Source organism: Tigriopus californicus, chromosome 2 (genome assembly GCF_007210705.1).
Source record: "Tigriopus californicus strain San Diego chromosome 2, Tcal_SD_v2.1, whole genome shotgun sequence".
Taxonomy (NCBI): domain Eukaryota; kingdom Metazoa; phylum Arthropoda; class Copepoda; order Harpacticoida; family Harpacticidae; genus Tigriopus; species Tigriopus californicus.
The window spans coordinates 6,934,731-6,948,932 of record NC_081441.1 but is presented as its reverse complement, the minus strand read 5'-3'; the positions used below and the strand labels follow the sequence as shown (position 1 = coordinate 6,948,932).

At 45.6% G+C, this 14,202-nt stretch overlaps 4 protein-coding genes and 1 long non-coding RNA gene across 5 annotated transcripts in view; 1 reads left to right on the top strand and 4 right to left on the bottom strand.

The window, feature by feature from the left end:
• Positions 1–3,341: 3,341 nt before the first annotated feature.
• LOC131890930 (uncharacterized) lies at positions 3,342–5,478 on the bottom strand. Its single transcript, XR_009374354.1, has 2 exons — positions 4,077–5,478; positions 3,342–4,013 (listed from the first exon to the last, which is right to left on the bottom strand). It is a non-coding gene; the product is annotated as an uncharacterized LOC131890930 (long non-coding RNA).
• LOC131890903 (transcriptional activator Myb-like) lies at positions 5,290–8,636 on the top strand (the record flags this gene model as incomplete). The annotated part of the gene is given in 8 exon segments (XM_059240354.1): positions 5,290–5,368; positions 5,474–5,606; positions 5,677–6,517; positions 6,652–6,919; positions 7,011–7,277; positions 7,353–7,457; positions 7,518–8,021; positions 8,417–8,636. Coding segments are annotated over 8 exon segments (2,311 nt in total), but the record flags the coding sequence as incomplete, so codon positions are not given.
• A 496-nt stretch (positions 8,637–9,132) lies between these two features.
• Positions 9,133–11,290, bottom strand: LOC131890920 (resistance to inhibitors of cholinesterase protein 3-like). Its single transcript, XM_059240378.1, has 8 exons — positions 10,945–11,290; positions 10,762–10,859; positions 10,542–10,688; positions 10,266–10,476; positions 9,906–10,196; positions 9,826–9,843; positions 9,653–9,753; positions 9,133–9,584 (listed from the first exon to the last, which is right to left on the bottom strand). The coding sequence occupies exons 1-8, from the start codon at positions 11,096–11,098 to the stop codon at positions 9,492–9,494; spliced, it is 1,113 nt and encodes a 370-aa protein (XP_059096361.1). The 5' UTR covers positions 11,099–11,290; the 3' UTR covers positions 9,133–9,491.
• Positions 11,291–11,537: 247 nt separating this feature from the next.
• LOC131892642 (serine incorporator 5-like) lies at positions 11,538–13,154 on the bottom strand. Its single transcript, XM_059242466.1, has one exon. It carries the CDS (start codon positions 13,152–13,154, stop codon positions 11,538–11,540), a length of 1,617 nt encoding a protein of 538 aa, XP_059098449.1.
• Positions 13,155–13,286: 132 nt separating this feature from the next.
• The window catches only part of LOC131890912 (TBC1 domain family member 22A-like), a 1,919-nt gene continuing 1,003 nt past the window's right edge, over positions 13,287–14,202 (bottom strand). The window contains exon 2 of the mRNA XM_059240365.1: positions 13,287–14,079. Coding sequence (XP_059096348.1) covers positions 13,430–14,079 — 650 coding nt within the window. The 3' untranslated portion in view covers positions 13,287–13,429. The remainder of the gene's footprint in view (positions 14,080–14,202) is intronic.

Here is a 14,202-nt window from a genome sequence, read left to right as displayed (position 1 = left end):
AGGTCATTGTCAGTCAAGTTTATTGCCTTTTTCTGTTGCCAAATTCTAGGAAAGCAAATGCTTATACTGGATGATATATTGAGCTTCTTTATTTTATTGACAAGAAATTAAATCTTATTGACTACAATGCTTGACATTAGGACACTTTTTTAGTGATTCCAATGTTATGGTGCAGTATACAATTGATTTACTTCTTCTAATGCTATTGCTTAAGGCACTTTTGCTAATGATTTGATTTGTGTCCTATTAGATCCGCAACTGAAAAAAGTCCTTGTTCTCAGAAGTCATCTTTTTCTTTGTTACGTATCATCACAGGAAGAAAAGAAAAAAGTTGAAAAAGATGAAAATGGACCAAAATTTTTTTGGACCCCAAAACCCCCAAAATATAAGAAAAATATTTTGTATGTAAAATACATTTTTGGTCTGACTCTAGTCATCATATTGGGATATTCTTGAGTTTAACAAGTCATTAGGATTTGACAGGTCTCTCAAAAGAGTTGGGGGTGTATTTATGGTGTTAGAATGGATCAGCAATAAGCTGGTCAACGAAAAATACCTTTTTAAAGTCAGGCATCTTGAGCGTACTCCTGTATTTCTCCGTTTGTTTGTCCCAAACAAGAGGAGGGAGAGGAGAATGAAAAGGACTATTATAACTAATGGTGCGTCTACACGACAAATAATTCGGCAAATAATTAGCTATTTGACAAACATTGTTTGACATTTCAAAAGAATTTCACAAACATTTCTCGATTTGAACATGTTTAAAGTTTGTTTGCCAAAGAGCAAATATTTCATGGACGACTGCATCCTCCCCAGCCCTTCCAACCAAGGTGTCCATTTTCAGTAATTATGAAACTTGACTCTTTCGATCCATGATGGTTTATTACAAAGAAGAATGTATTGATTGTGGTTCATTTTGACACAGGATATCCCCAACTTAGAGTATGAAGGGGCCAATCAATGTTCAAAGTCATCAGATGTCATCCCATCCCCTCTTCATTCAATAGTCACACTTCCATCTCCTATCGAGGATTGAATGATGAACGACCGATCTATCGATCAATCAACCAACAACGCCTATCTCCCGAATCCGGATTCATCTCCTCCTGTCCAGACAATGGCAGTGTCGACCCCAGTCAACCCACCCACCCTGGGCCTGTACTCGGGCTCAGCCCGGTCATGGACCCGGCCATGGTCCCGGCCCCTTCTTTTACATCCGTTTTTGAGCAAGGCTTGAGCGAGCCAACCCAAAGCTAGATGGATGGATGGAATGGATGGATGGATTCCTTGACCTCTTCCAAAGAAGACTGGTCCGATTCAAGTTGGATCAGATCATCAGAGATAACGGAATCATCGGCCCATACCTGGAGGTTCTTAGTCAGCCCTCGGCCGACACACACGCCCATGATCGGTCCTCTACGTACATACACCCTTGAGACCCCAGCCTCCAGACCAGCCAGCCTACTGACCTACTGACTCATTACCTTAAAGCTGCCTATGACCATCGCCCTCCCTGTGAAATGCCGTCTGTTCTTGTGGGCGGGTCCTTAATAGTTATATAAAAATGAACACATTTTAATCAATGCCATCTGTAATGTTAACTGCATATAAATATCTAAATTGTCTTCATCATGTTTAATGCTCTTACTATATTTGTGTTTACGTTTCTGACATGACCTTTGGACTATATATCGTTGTCATATTTCGACCCGCGCTCGGCTATTAAATAGTTCATGATACTCTTGGAGAACTGTTGTCCATTTATTCACGATTATAATGAGTTGGAAAATTGGTCGGGTTTTCGTTTCCAAACAATTGGTTTATGATTTATAGTCAAAATGAATTTTGAATACCTTCCGAAAAGCAAAACTTTTATTAAAAGTGAATCATCAGGTGGCTTATGGTATAGTTCATAGAACGGGGCGAAACATGCCTTGAAGTAGTGATAGGTTTCAGCCAACATGACCGCACAGATTGAAATTGGCAAAATAAAGGACCTTTTTGAAAGCAAAACATTCTCATCATGATATTGCCCATCGGTGTTTTTTTCCAAATTTCATTCCTCAGTTTTCCCTATGTTCATTATACTAATCATCTTATTTAGCGTGCATAACATAATATTGAATGAATGACCCATTGGGAAATGATACGATCACTTGCAAGGTAATCTGATTGGAAATCTACATCAAAATATTTGTCAAACCGTTTTGATCGGGTAGTTTCACGTGTAGACGGCTCAGAGATGAACTGTTTGTCAAATACCAAACATTTCCGAAATTGTTAGGCAAACTTTGCGACAGAATGTTTCTCGTGTAGACGCACCATTAGTGACGTGACATATATGATGTCAAGTCCGGTGTTCCTCAGGGCTCAATTTTAGGGCCTCTCCATTTTATAATATTCATTGCCCCTCTTCAAAAGCTTAATGTAACTACCAGTCTCTCTTCGTATGTTGACGATACGAAGTCAGTTTCTGATGGGAATGGCCAAGATTCCAGTAGCCAGACAAAGGACCTCGATCGAATCTATTCTTGGGTTGCTGAGAGTAGTATGGCCTTGAACGGAATGAAATTCCGCTCAATGACCATTGGGTCAAGGCCTTTGAACACTCTACTAATAGATAATGGAGGTAAAGATATTGAGCAGGTCTCATCCATGAAAGATTTCCAGAGATAGTATCAAGATGTTAAGTCTGTACAAGTCGATTGTCCAGCCTCATCTTGAATATGCTTCACCCATTTGGGCTCCACTGAGTTCAGCACGTTTGCAAATGGTCGAACGACTCCAAAGATGTTTCACTAGGAATATCACAGGAATGAAAGAGCTCTCGTATTGGGAGAGACTAAAGAGGTTAGGACTCTACAGTGTTCAGAGAAGGTATGAAAGGCTTCTGATACTGTACGTTTACAAAACCATGCATGACCTTTGTCTCAACCCATGTTTTAGGGTCAATTGTAGGGACCGTCGAGGTCTAACGTGTCTCTTGAGAGCGCAAAAAGCCCTCGAGAGTCCAGGCTAGAAAAAACAATGAAATGCACCTTACTTCTTTCTCGGCCTCCTTCATTGTTCAATTTGCTTCCCTTTAATATTCATAAGAAAAACGTCGCCATCTTTCTAGTCAGACATGAACAAGTCCTTGGGTAGCATTCCAGATCAACCTTACATTCAAGGAGTAGCTCGGTATGCCAACGAATATTCGTTGGCAGACCAAATATCATTAAAAGGTTAAAATCGGGTTAAAAGGTACCAAATAGACGAAATATAACCTTTCAATTTGATGGTACTGGGGATTACATTCCTTTAAGTGGTTAGAAAAGCCCATGAAAACAAACAAAAAAAACGCCACCAAACAACGTCGTATTTAGAGATTAATTATGACATAGTTTTGGCACTATAATCCACACATCGATCCGAACCTCGGTTACCATTTGAACATTGTAAAGAAGATGTGTGTTTAAATGCGGTCAAGTCTCGACAACATCAATCCCTGTTCATCGAGCGACGATCAAAACTCGTATGGAAACTCATCATCGATCATGTAGAGTTGGATGCGCTGTCCCAGAATTCAGCCTAGTAACCTGAAAATCCCAAGAGCCAACAGTAACAGACATCCTGCACATTCTTCTTTGCTAAAAAATCCCGCCATATGATCGAGCCCGCTATCGAGTAGTAGTCACCAAGACAAGACCTGGAAACCAATTGTCTTTCTTTGGCCGGTTCACGCTCTCTCCTCTCCCTCTCTTGTCTGGTCTCTTGTAGCACAACGAATGTATTCCCGATCCGTCTTTCGAGACGTAGAGGGGCCATTGTTCCTCTCGATTCACCGTGATACCAATCGCTGCAGCGCCCTAGTGATGGCATCCCAGAGAGGATGAGCTTTTTCCGCTCGACCTGGTGGTCTCCCTCCGGTCTTTGCCTCCGTTCCCCCGGGTAGATTCACTGGTGGGCCAGCTCGACTAGGTCTTAATAGCTGGGTCACCAGCGCCCTCAAAATTTGGTTTCCCATGAGCACCCTACACTGACCGAACATATTAATCCTCATCATGAGGATGATCGTCTAAGGATGCCTATCTTACCGGGCGGTTCTCTCTCATTTCTGGCAGAGCTGGCCCGTCACCTGGGTCAACTTCCGAACCTTGCAGTACTCCCTCCCTTCTTCACACGAAATCAAGATATTGCAGTGGGAGTCAGTGTTACTCAACATATGATATCAAAAAGCGTATATTCGACATGTGCGATGGTTCATGGCACAAAAGGATCTGATACAACACAAAAGTGTGCTAATTGTATGAGCGGCCACTACCATACTAATTTTTTTGTCCCCCTTATCATCCATAAATCCACAAGCGAATGGCATGACAACCATGATACTTCGACGACACTTACCCCGCCTTATCAGGGTGACTTAATAACTGAAGTACTGAATAAGGTTGTTCTTTCGGGCCTAAATTATGGTCAATCTGATTTAAATATATTTATGGCAATGCTTTATCAAGTCATGTTGTTAAACTATGGGCATGCACATTACATAATAATGGCCAAACCTGAACAAAAAACAGTTGGGGCTAGAGTTTGATATCAAACTGAACATGACTAGGATCTCTTCATACACCTCATGATGATTGGAGCCCCTTTCATATCTGAATATACCTCTGCATAAATCCCCCTTCTGCCTTACAGCTTTGTCCTTTCTCAAGCCCAATGGAGCTATGGGGTGGTGTTTTGGTCACGCTGTGGCTGAATTGCGAGGGCGAGACTCGCTCGGAAGCTCGAGAGCGGGGATCGAGTCTGTGGTTTTTGTTCTGTGACGTCAGCGCGCGCCAAAACCTTCATCCTCGTCTTCATTCTCAAAATCATCCTCATCAACATCTTCAGCATCTTCATCCGTCGCGCCGTCTTGCCGTGTTAGTTCCGTCCATATTGCGTCTGGGTGTGATCCCAGCCCGTGCCCGCTGTGCGTCCCATTGATTCCCGGGCGGACCCACCCGCATGGCGATCCATTCGTTTGGTTTTATTGGGACCTGGACCTCGCCGATTATTGCTTGAGATCGGCTCAAATCTGCGGTCCCGCCTGTCGGCTAGCTCGCCCAGGATGATGAGCAGTTGGAGCCGCACATTACCCTCGGGCTTGGTGCCCGGAACGTGTTAAGAGCCTCCCTGGCACTCCATTTGGGTGTGGCCCACGGTCCGAGCGGTGGGATTGACTGACTGCATTGTGGGATTGGGTCGGTCGATCGACTATCCCGCCACGCCCTGATTCGAAAGGGTGACCAAGAAAACCATGGACGGGTCGGTGAACGCCAACGGGTCGGCCGCTAGCCTGGTGGCTAAGAAGGCCATCAATCGAGGCCGATGGACCAAAGATGAGGTGAGAAGGGACGCGAATCCGCCGTCCGATCGCGGAAATCAAGCCAGTCAAAGGAGTCAAAGAAGTGCCAAGAGCAGCAATAAATAACAAATGAATGTTTTGCAGGATGAGAAGCTTAAGCGCTTGGTCGAGTTGCACGGGGAACGATGGGACTTTATTGCGTCCCATTTCACGGATCGGGCCGATGTCCAATGTCAACACCGTTGGCACAAGGTGGTAAACCCGGATCTGGTTAAAGGTAAGTGGCTAGGGACCTGCCGGGTCGGTCAGTTTAACACGAACATGGATAATATGGATTCATGTTTCAGGGCCGTGGACCAAGGAAGAGGATGAGCGCGTAGTCGAACTCGTCCGGAAATACGGTCCTAAGCGTTGGACCTTGATTGCTAAGCACTTGAAAGGCCGCATCGGGAAACAGTGTCGGGAGCGATGGCACAACCATCTAAACCCCGAGATCAAGAAGACGGCCTGGACTGAAGAGGAGGATCGCATCATTTATAACGCCCACAAGCAGTGGGGTAATCAATGGGCCAAGATTGCCAAGCTGATCCCGGGACGGACGGACAACGCCATCAAGAACCATTGGAACTCGACCATGAAACGTAAATATGAAGAAGAATCGTGCAGTGATGCGGCCAAGAACCGCAAAGCCAAGAAAGTGACCACCAGTACCACGGTCAAGGTCACGCCCGGACCCATGCTCTCCCAGACTTTAGTAGAGGGTGGGAATGCATCGGGTCTTATGACCAGCCACGTGAGCTACGGCAACGGGGGCACGCATTCCGTGACTGCCTCGGTGTCGTTCATTCCTTGCGGCCCCATACATACCTCTGTGATGCGACCCGTTCATTTGTCGGCCAGTGTAAGCGGCAACGACGGGAACGGCGGCGAAGAGCATCATACCAATGGCCACCATCACCAGCACAATAACTCGTCGCAGCCTTTGTACAACAATAGTCACAATGGCCATACTTGGTCGTCCACCGTCCAGAGCCAATGTTCCGATACGCCCTCGCAACCCTCGCCCAACTACGTGCAAGTGAATGCGGCTAGCACCGGCACCACCAATTCTCTAGGCGATAGTGGTTGGGTGATGGAGGATGAGGCGCATCATCGACCCCGTGAATACGACCTTTTCTCGCCTCTGAAGTAAGTTCTTTTGCCATGCTCCTTACCGATGTCGATATATTGCGTTCGTTAGATTGATTCATTTGTGGATGATCTCAATTTAGATTTTTCAGGTTCCCCGATTCTAAAGAAACTTTCGCTTATAACTACTCTAGGTATCTCACAGCGCTTGATAGTGGCCCGAATCTGCAGGAGAACAAGGCCAATCAAGGCTTGATAGATAATTCATTGGGAGTTGGACCGCTTCATGGCACAGAGTTCACTGAGGCAGAACACGAGTTCTATGGAACTTCACCCTTGGCAACGGACACCACGCCTCATATCCTAAGACGAAATCATGGCTGCACCAGCATTACTTTGTCACAGGGCAATCTGATCAAGCGACGCAAATCAGAGTTCTCCGACAGTGGGCGTGGAAGTATGGTAAGTTTAATCGAAATGTGATGTATTTTTTCTCCCCTTGTCCTTCCAGTGTACCGGCAAATCCCAACACTGATTTTGAATGTCGTTCTAGGTTTATGCCGAAGACGTGTCCTTTGATCAAGGCAACACTTCTTTGGTCCATGGCATTCCGACGGCACAATCCACTCCAGTCATTCAGAGGCGATCCAATCCGTCATCCGGGTTGAGTACGCCCAATAATTCCCAGCTACACACGCCCAAAGGGCTCAAAGAGAGCCCGGTGAGAGGCCAACGACTCTCCGAAGCACCCCGGACTCCGACGCCGTTCAAGAAAGCTTTGGCCGATGTCTTTCAAAGAAGAGAGCCTTTAAGTCGAACGGTATTTATCATATTGATTTGAGTTCGAATGCTGATTTTGAGCGGCGTCATTCTTTTCGACTATTTATATTTATAGCCTCAGACACCGACCAAGCTCGTTGAGGATATCACGGAACTGATGAAGAGAGAACAGCATAGCGATATATCGCAGGAAATGAGTTACCGATCGTCGAATCCTTATGTAAGAGCTGTCATTTGGAACCGTGTTTGATCATTTCCTGATGGTGGCTTTCATTTCTAGATGTCTGGCATGAACGATAGTGGATTTGGTGAACATCGGCTGAAACTCAGTCAAGGTCCGGGTGAGCCGGATAAAGAGAACACGAGTCCACCCAATAAGAAGGCTCGAAAGTCTTTGGCAGCAAACTGGGCTCCTCAAGACCTGTGTCGTGCGGAAGAGACCAGTTTGACCCATCCGGAAACTCCCAGTAAGTCGTTGGCCGGTGACAGTTCAATGTCATTCACTCCGCCATCTATTCTGAAAAACACGTTGAGTGGTGCAGACGATGCTCGCAGTCTGAACAGTGCTGAGAAAGAACTCCATGAATCAAGAAGTCAATATAGTGCTAATTGCGGTCTAATGCACGGCCACAACAGTGTTAATGCGGGAAGTGGTGGTGATCATAGCACAGAGCAGCAGCATCATCACCACCAACGAAGTAGTGGTTCCAGTGTTCACAATATGTCGCTCTCCGTCTTGGATTCGTCCAATCTCTCTTGCACGTCCCCGGAGCCCAACTCCAAGGTGAGAACGATGATCTTAGCCGAATGGGCACATCTTGCCATGTAGAAATGACGCATGATTCCGTAGGATTTCACCTTCTGTTGCTAACTCTTCCTCGACAACCGGCATGTAACTTCGTATCTGCATGATCGTTCATTAGCACCGCTAGTCTAGTCGGCGGTTCTTACACGTGTGCGAAATCTCCAGTCTCAATTTCCGAGACGCGTGCTTTTTCTTCCCCTTTACATACATAGACGGTGTTGGTTAGAAGTGTGTTTTGGCCGTGTTTCTTTCCTTTTTCTCTCCTCCTTGCATGCTTGTTACACTTTTGGGATTGACAAAGTGAGATGCTTGAGTGGAGTCGGTTTTGCATAACTCCATGAAGAAGTGACCCATTTCGGTCCATTTCGTTTCAGTTGGGTTTGAAATGGAACATGATTGCTTGTGGAAAAACTCGTCCGGCAATGGATCTGACGGAACAAGCGCGGGAGTATTTGAGCACAATGAAACCAAGATCCCTTGACCTGTAACCCCTGCCCCTTTGCATATATAGCTTTTGAGTTCACTTCAAAAGAGCTCCCCGGTAATGAATTTACTTCTACTGTTGCTTCAAGAACGAGAAACGTTTTCCCAATTGCCTTTTCTACATCTCATTTCTTGTACACCTAACGCATCACAACCCCTGGCGTATTCATTCATGATGTAAATTGTTGCCTTAATAATATGTTGACCCTTACTGATGAAGTCAAAGGTAGTCGCTGCATAATGATAAAATGAACGATGAAGATAATAACGACAGTAGCAGTAGTAAATGAACTGAATCCTTCTTCAAAGTCTTAGAAGTCTTTGTTCGTCCTAATCCCTCCCCTCCCTCCAATTTTTGCTTGTCCTTTTCTACTGATTTTGCTCCCCTAATCCACTTAATCTGAACTCAGCGTGATTGTGTCGTATAAATCTGTGTCGATCCCCACTTACATATGTTATGTTGTACAATCCCGTTTGAACCTAAGCTATGGCTGATTATTAATTGGACAGGCTCCGAACACTTTTCGTGACCTTGAGTGAGCGAATTCGCACCCATTCAATACATACCGTACTACATACTCACACCATGGCTTACATCCACACCTACGTACATGTGCTAAATGTCAATGATTTCGCGTTTTTTGTTCGCATCATTATCATCGCCCGCATTCTTGAGTTTAATAACCTGCACCTAATCACACATACAAACAGAAACAAAAAACAATTATCAAATAAAATCAAATTGGATACCAACCACTCAAATTTCTTTGGGATTTATTAGAGACATATTGGATCGTCAACATTGGGGGTTAGGAATAGTGCAATGAGGCTCATTATTATTACTGGTGGTATTATGAAGGTTACGTTTTGGAATATTGGAAGTGACTGGGATTCAATCATGCAACAACCTCAACAAAGAGACCCAAGTTTGATTATTATTCAATTTATCGGGTTCACACTTTCTTCTCAGGATTGAGCAGAGGTATCTTGGGCGATGAGTGGCCGCGATTCCTTTTGTTTATTGTTATCATCATCCGTTTCGAGGCGAATTTTCTTCTCCTGCAAATGAACGAAACAAAGTTTTATGAAGGGTTACCGAACTTTAAGGCATGAGACCATTTACGCACTGGTTCTGTAGTTTGTAGAGATTCAACCTTAGAAGCGAGCATTTTCATGAGTTCCTCGGTTTGTTGCAATTTAGCTCTCAATGCCTTTAGCTCCTCCTCGCCTAGAGAGAAATAAAGATGGATTCAAAACTCTGCTCAAGTGTTGGTGTAATTGAATAAAAAAACGTTCTTACGAGCATCCGACGTCTCTTCTGGAAAGAGCAAAAATATAACAAATACATGTTCAATTTGGTATCCAATGGCTCTCGCTCACCTTTTGGTATCTCCTGTTTGGAATCGGATTGCAACTTGTCATCATCTGTTAGTGAAGTGTCATTGGATTCGGTCAGATCTTTTGGCCTTGGCGTTTCATCAGTTGAGCTTGTTTTTATTTCCTTGAGTGTGCTTTCTTGGTGCTTCCCCTCAATGTTGGGCGGTTCCTTGGCATTATCCGGGACTGATCGAGCATCCAAATTCGAGCAGGCTGAAGCCGCATCCGCCACTGCCGCCAATAGCTCTTCTTGGCAGGTCTTGCAGGAGGCACACGAAGACATGAGAGGACTCACTGGATTCAAGGTGGAAATTGAAGAAGAGGCCTTTCTTTTACTTTTAATTGTTCCAATTCGTCACTCACCATTAGGCCGTGGTTTCACTGGAGGATCTGACGACTTTGATAGCGTCTTGTTGACGAGCGGTGAGCGCACGTCGCTGCCATTGGAAGAAATCTCTTGGATACCTTCGCTTTTTCTTGATCCGGTGGAAGTTATGTAGTCTGGGCGTCTGACGCGTTTCTCGGGCGTTAAGGAAGGCGGGGGATAGTCGTCATCATTTTTCTTGAAGATGATCTACCAAGCAGATCAGGAAACATCATTAACACATACCAAAAATCCAGCTCCGGATTGACACTGACTTTCATGACGGTGTACAGGAAGAATATGACGATTCCCACAGTATACAAGGGCATTAGGATACCCATGGCTCCTCCTTGACCTTTATGTCCTTGTGGTTGAATGCCGGGTCCACCCATGGTTGGACGCATGCCAGGGACAGGGCCCGGCTGGAAAGGATATATAAATTGTTCTTACACATTAACCGCTGAGCCGATGAACTAAATGTGCTTGACCTTTTACCTTCAGATCCTTCTCCAATGTTCTTCGCAGCTCTTTACCGTCATCCCCTGAAAACCGCGGATGTCTGTGTTGTGGGCCCATTCGCGGATCCCGCTCAACTAAGCAAACAATAATAGATCGACCCCAATGACGTGAAGGTAATAACCAAGATTTCAATCAAATGGCACGGACACCGTTGCTTACCCTGTTTAAGATGAGAATCTACGGGTGCTCCAGCAAATCCTTTGTACGTGTCGAAGAGCATGGGATAAAACACCTTGGGCCACAATATGGCGAAACAACCCAAAACGATGGCTACCACCATGATGGACTTGCCCGCGCCAATTTCCGACGCCATTTTGATCGACGATCCCGGATGGGTTACCAATCAACTAAAGTTTTCCTCAAGTCATCAAGTTTGATTCTGCTGAACTGATGCGAAGAAGAGGGAACATCATCTACTACTCCTCAATCCTTCGTGACGTTCCAAGCTTTGAGTGGACCCAAACGGAAATCGATACTTTCAAGAGTTTGGCGCCAACTTGGAGAACAAGAGCAACAACAAGACCAACGATACTGTAACTAGCCTTGAAGAAGACGAATAGAAATGATATTGAAAGCGAGCAGGTGTTATATTCCAGGTTCTAGAGCATCGTTTAGGGTTTGCTTTGGGTTGATCAAGTTATCATTGTTCTACATGCAACTTCCCGAGCTTCACTAAATGTTTTTGTACTAGGTAGATCAGTAACAATTGTTTATAACATGGGTAAGCGAAGCATCTAAAAAAGGCAACATTTTTAAATGTGGCCGAGATTCTGTCGCAAGTCTGCAATGGGAAAGCTTTGGAAATTTGATAGTCTTGGATTGAAATTCAGTTCAATGTTCTCCGGTACCGGTTGTTCCCGTTGTGGTTGTTGTGGTTGTTGTTGTTGTTCTAACGTGACGGTGGTTCCGCTGTCTTGAAATTGGGTGGGAATGCATCGAGTTGGAAGAAGGAGGTACAACAGATAGAGGAATGCTGCACTCCATCCACTGGCCACCTTGATGACCACGATGGTCCAACTTTTTTCAAAATCCGGCCTCGAGTAGCCGTCGGGGTGGAACCATTTGGTCAGTTGTGTGGTCAAATGCATGATGACTAGAATGAGGAAGAGGTGGAACAACGAGATTTGGTACGTTGTGGGAGTGTCTCTCGCTTTGGGTGAAGTTGGACCGGGTTGAGTTGCAGGCAGAGCATTGCCTCCAAAAGTGGAGGGAGCCACGGATTTCTGCTCCTTGAGCTCGTGTGTCATTTCCCACTTGGAAGTGATGTAGATTAATGTGAAGGCTGCCATCACGACGGCGGTTCCGGTGAGACTATCCTCCACAAATCGACTGGAACGGTGAGATCGGCAAGCGATATCGTCTTCGTCCATGAGGAAGCTTGTTTCCACCGCTCCGGGTTGTTCGGGTGACGATTGCATGGCCGACCAAATCCAAAACGTGGTGTACACCACCACCAAACCGGATTGAATCAATCGATTGGCGTACATGGAACTCTGGTAGGCCTGTTGATCGTAGTAGAGATTGGCTCGACCTGAGCCCCGGGCACAAGGAGTAATGGAAGCCAAGATTATGGTACAACAAAGACCAGTGTTGGAAATAAGAATGAGTTGCTTGGTCAGGCAATATTGTCTTTGCCCATGAATCAGAAACAACGTAATCGACATGATGACCCAAATCGATACCACCGAAATGGAGCTCCCCAATTCCAACAGTCGCCAGAGACGTTGATAAGTGGCTCGTTTCTGAATGCCCATGCAGATCTGATTCGAGACTTGAACCAAGTAGATGGTTTGAACGACGATAAAGATCCAGTTCCCAATGTGGCATGTGTAAATCCAAGATGTGTGAAGTGTGTTCAGGTGAGAGATCGGGACAACAAAAGCAGCAATGATCAACAAGACCACCATCAAACCTTTGAAAGGCCACATACGATTGTGAACGTGGGCTCGGCCTCTTTTGACCTCGGGCAGTCGGAGAGTGATCAGCGCCAAAGCCAGAAAGAAAACTGTCACTGCAAATGCTATCTTGAACACTGCCATGTAGCCCGTGAGCCGCATACAGTTATTGCCCATCTTCAAGTCCTTACAAGTGGCATCTAGGTCGCGGAAGATCCGGTGGAGGTGTCTTTGGAAGCTTGGGATTGTCACAGAGCCCATGGTTATTGCTGTGAACACCACCGCCAGGACATACAAACATTTAGAACGTTTCAACTCGTGTTCGAACGAGATGGCCGACCATTGAGGGCAAATCTTGCTCGCACACGACGGCTTGCAATTGTGCATCATGGAGAATCGCAAGGGAACTCGAATGGGACAGCAAGTGGGTAGAAGTTGTTCCTCGTCTTCTTCGCCAATGCCGCCACCCGCCATGTTCTGAAAGGAAATGTATCCAAAGATATGATGGTCTAAGCCATCTCCCCGAGAGAGATGACCACGAATATCCAAGAGTACACGTGGGGTGGTGTACTGTCAGTTTTTTTGGAAGAGTCAACAAAACACAGCTTGTCATAACAGCAAATTTATAAAACCATTCATTTTCATCGAAAAAAAAGATCACCTTATGTGGTAGGTATAAAAGCAATGACAATTCGGGTTCATGTGTACGTTCAGATTGTAGGAGAAAAATTATTATTATTTTTATCACTTTAATCGGTAGAAGCTACCGCAGAGGAGGGGACCGCAGTCGTCGAAGTTCCACCCGTGGTGGTGAAATGTCTGGGTGCGTTCGCGAATAAATAGCTGAGACGGAAAGCCTCGGCCACAAGCAAATCGATCTCCCGATCACCCCATTTGGCCGTGGGAAGGTTTTGGAGGAACATCAAAAGTGTGTGGAAATCTCGCCTCTTCATTAACTCGCATTTCCAATGCGTTAGAAAAGCGGCACACACATACAAATGAAAGTGTGAGAATCCTTCCAACTCCGACAAATAGGTATCCCAAAGGCGAATGGTGGCCTTGATGGGCAATTCTCGCATCAGAATGTTATTCATCCAACGGAAAGCAAACTGGAGGTAGGTCACTTCGTGTGATTGGAGATGGTCGTGGAGCTCCTGGTCGAGACGGAACACGAGCTCCTCAAGCTGCTTCACTTTGAGTTGAATACCGGGCTGAGCAAAGGTGTAATTGTCCTGAATGCCCCCCAGAACTTTGGTCAGGCACCAGAACGAGTCGGCCTCGATGGCATCCTTTTGCTCGTCACTGAGTTCAAGCTCAACTTGGATGGTGGCCACGTCTCGCCCCGGGCAAATATCTTGCAGAAAGACCAGAAAGAAAGGCGTGACCAGGTCATTGATACCTTGAACATATCCGGAGGCTGGATGGCGTATGGCCCAAATGTACNCGTCAGTTGTTCATGAACGCGTTCACTTGACAAGCCCTTTTATCAAACTCGTACTCTGGAACCAAACTCTGCTTGCGC

Coding starts and splice junctions, on each gene's coding strand:
- LOC131890920 (XM_059240378.1), bottom strand. CDS start 11,098: ATGGCGTCGGAAATTGGCGCGGGCAAGTCCATCATGGTGGTAGCCATC. Junction 10,689..10,761: donor CATTGGAGAAGGATCTGAAG/GTAAAAGGTCAA, acceptor TATCCTTTCCAG/CCGGGCCCTGTCCCTGGCAT. Junction 10,197..10,265: donor AGTGAAACCACGGCCTAATG/GTGAGTGACGAA, acceptor CCTTGAATCCAG/TGAGTCCTCTCATGTCTTCG.
- LOC131892642 (XM_059242466.1), bottom strand. CDS start 13,154: ATGGCGGGTGGCGGCATTGGCGAAGAAGACGAGGAACAACTTCTACCC.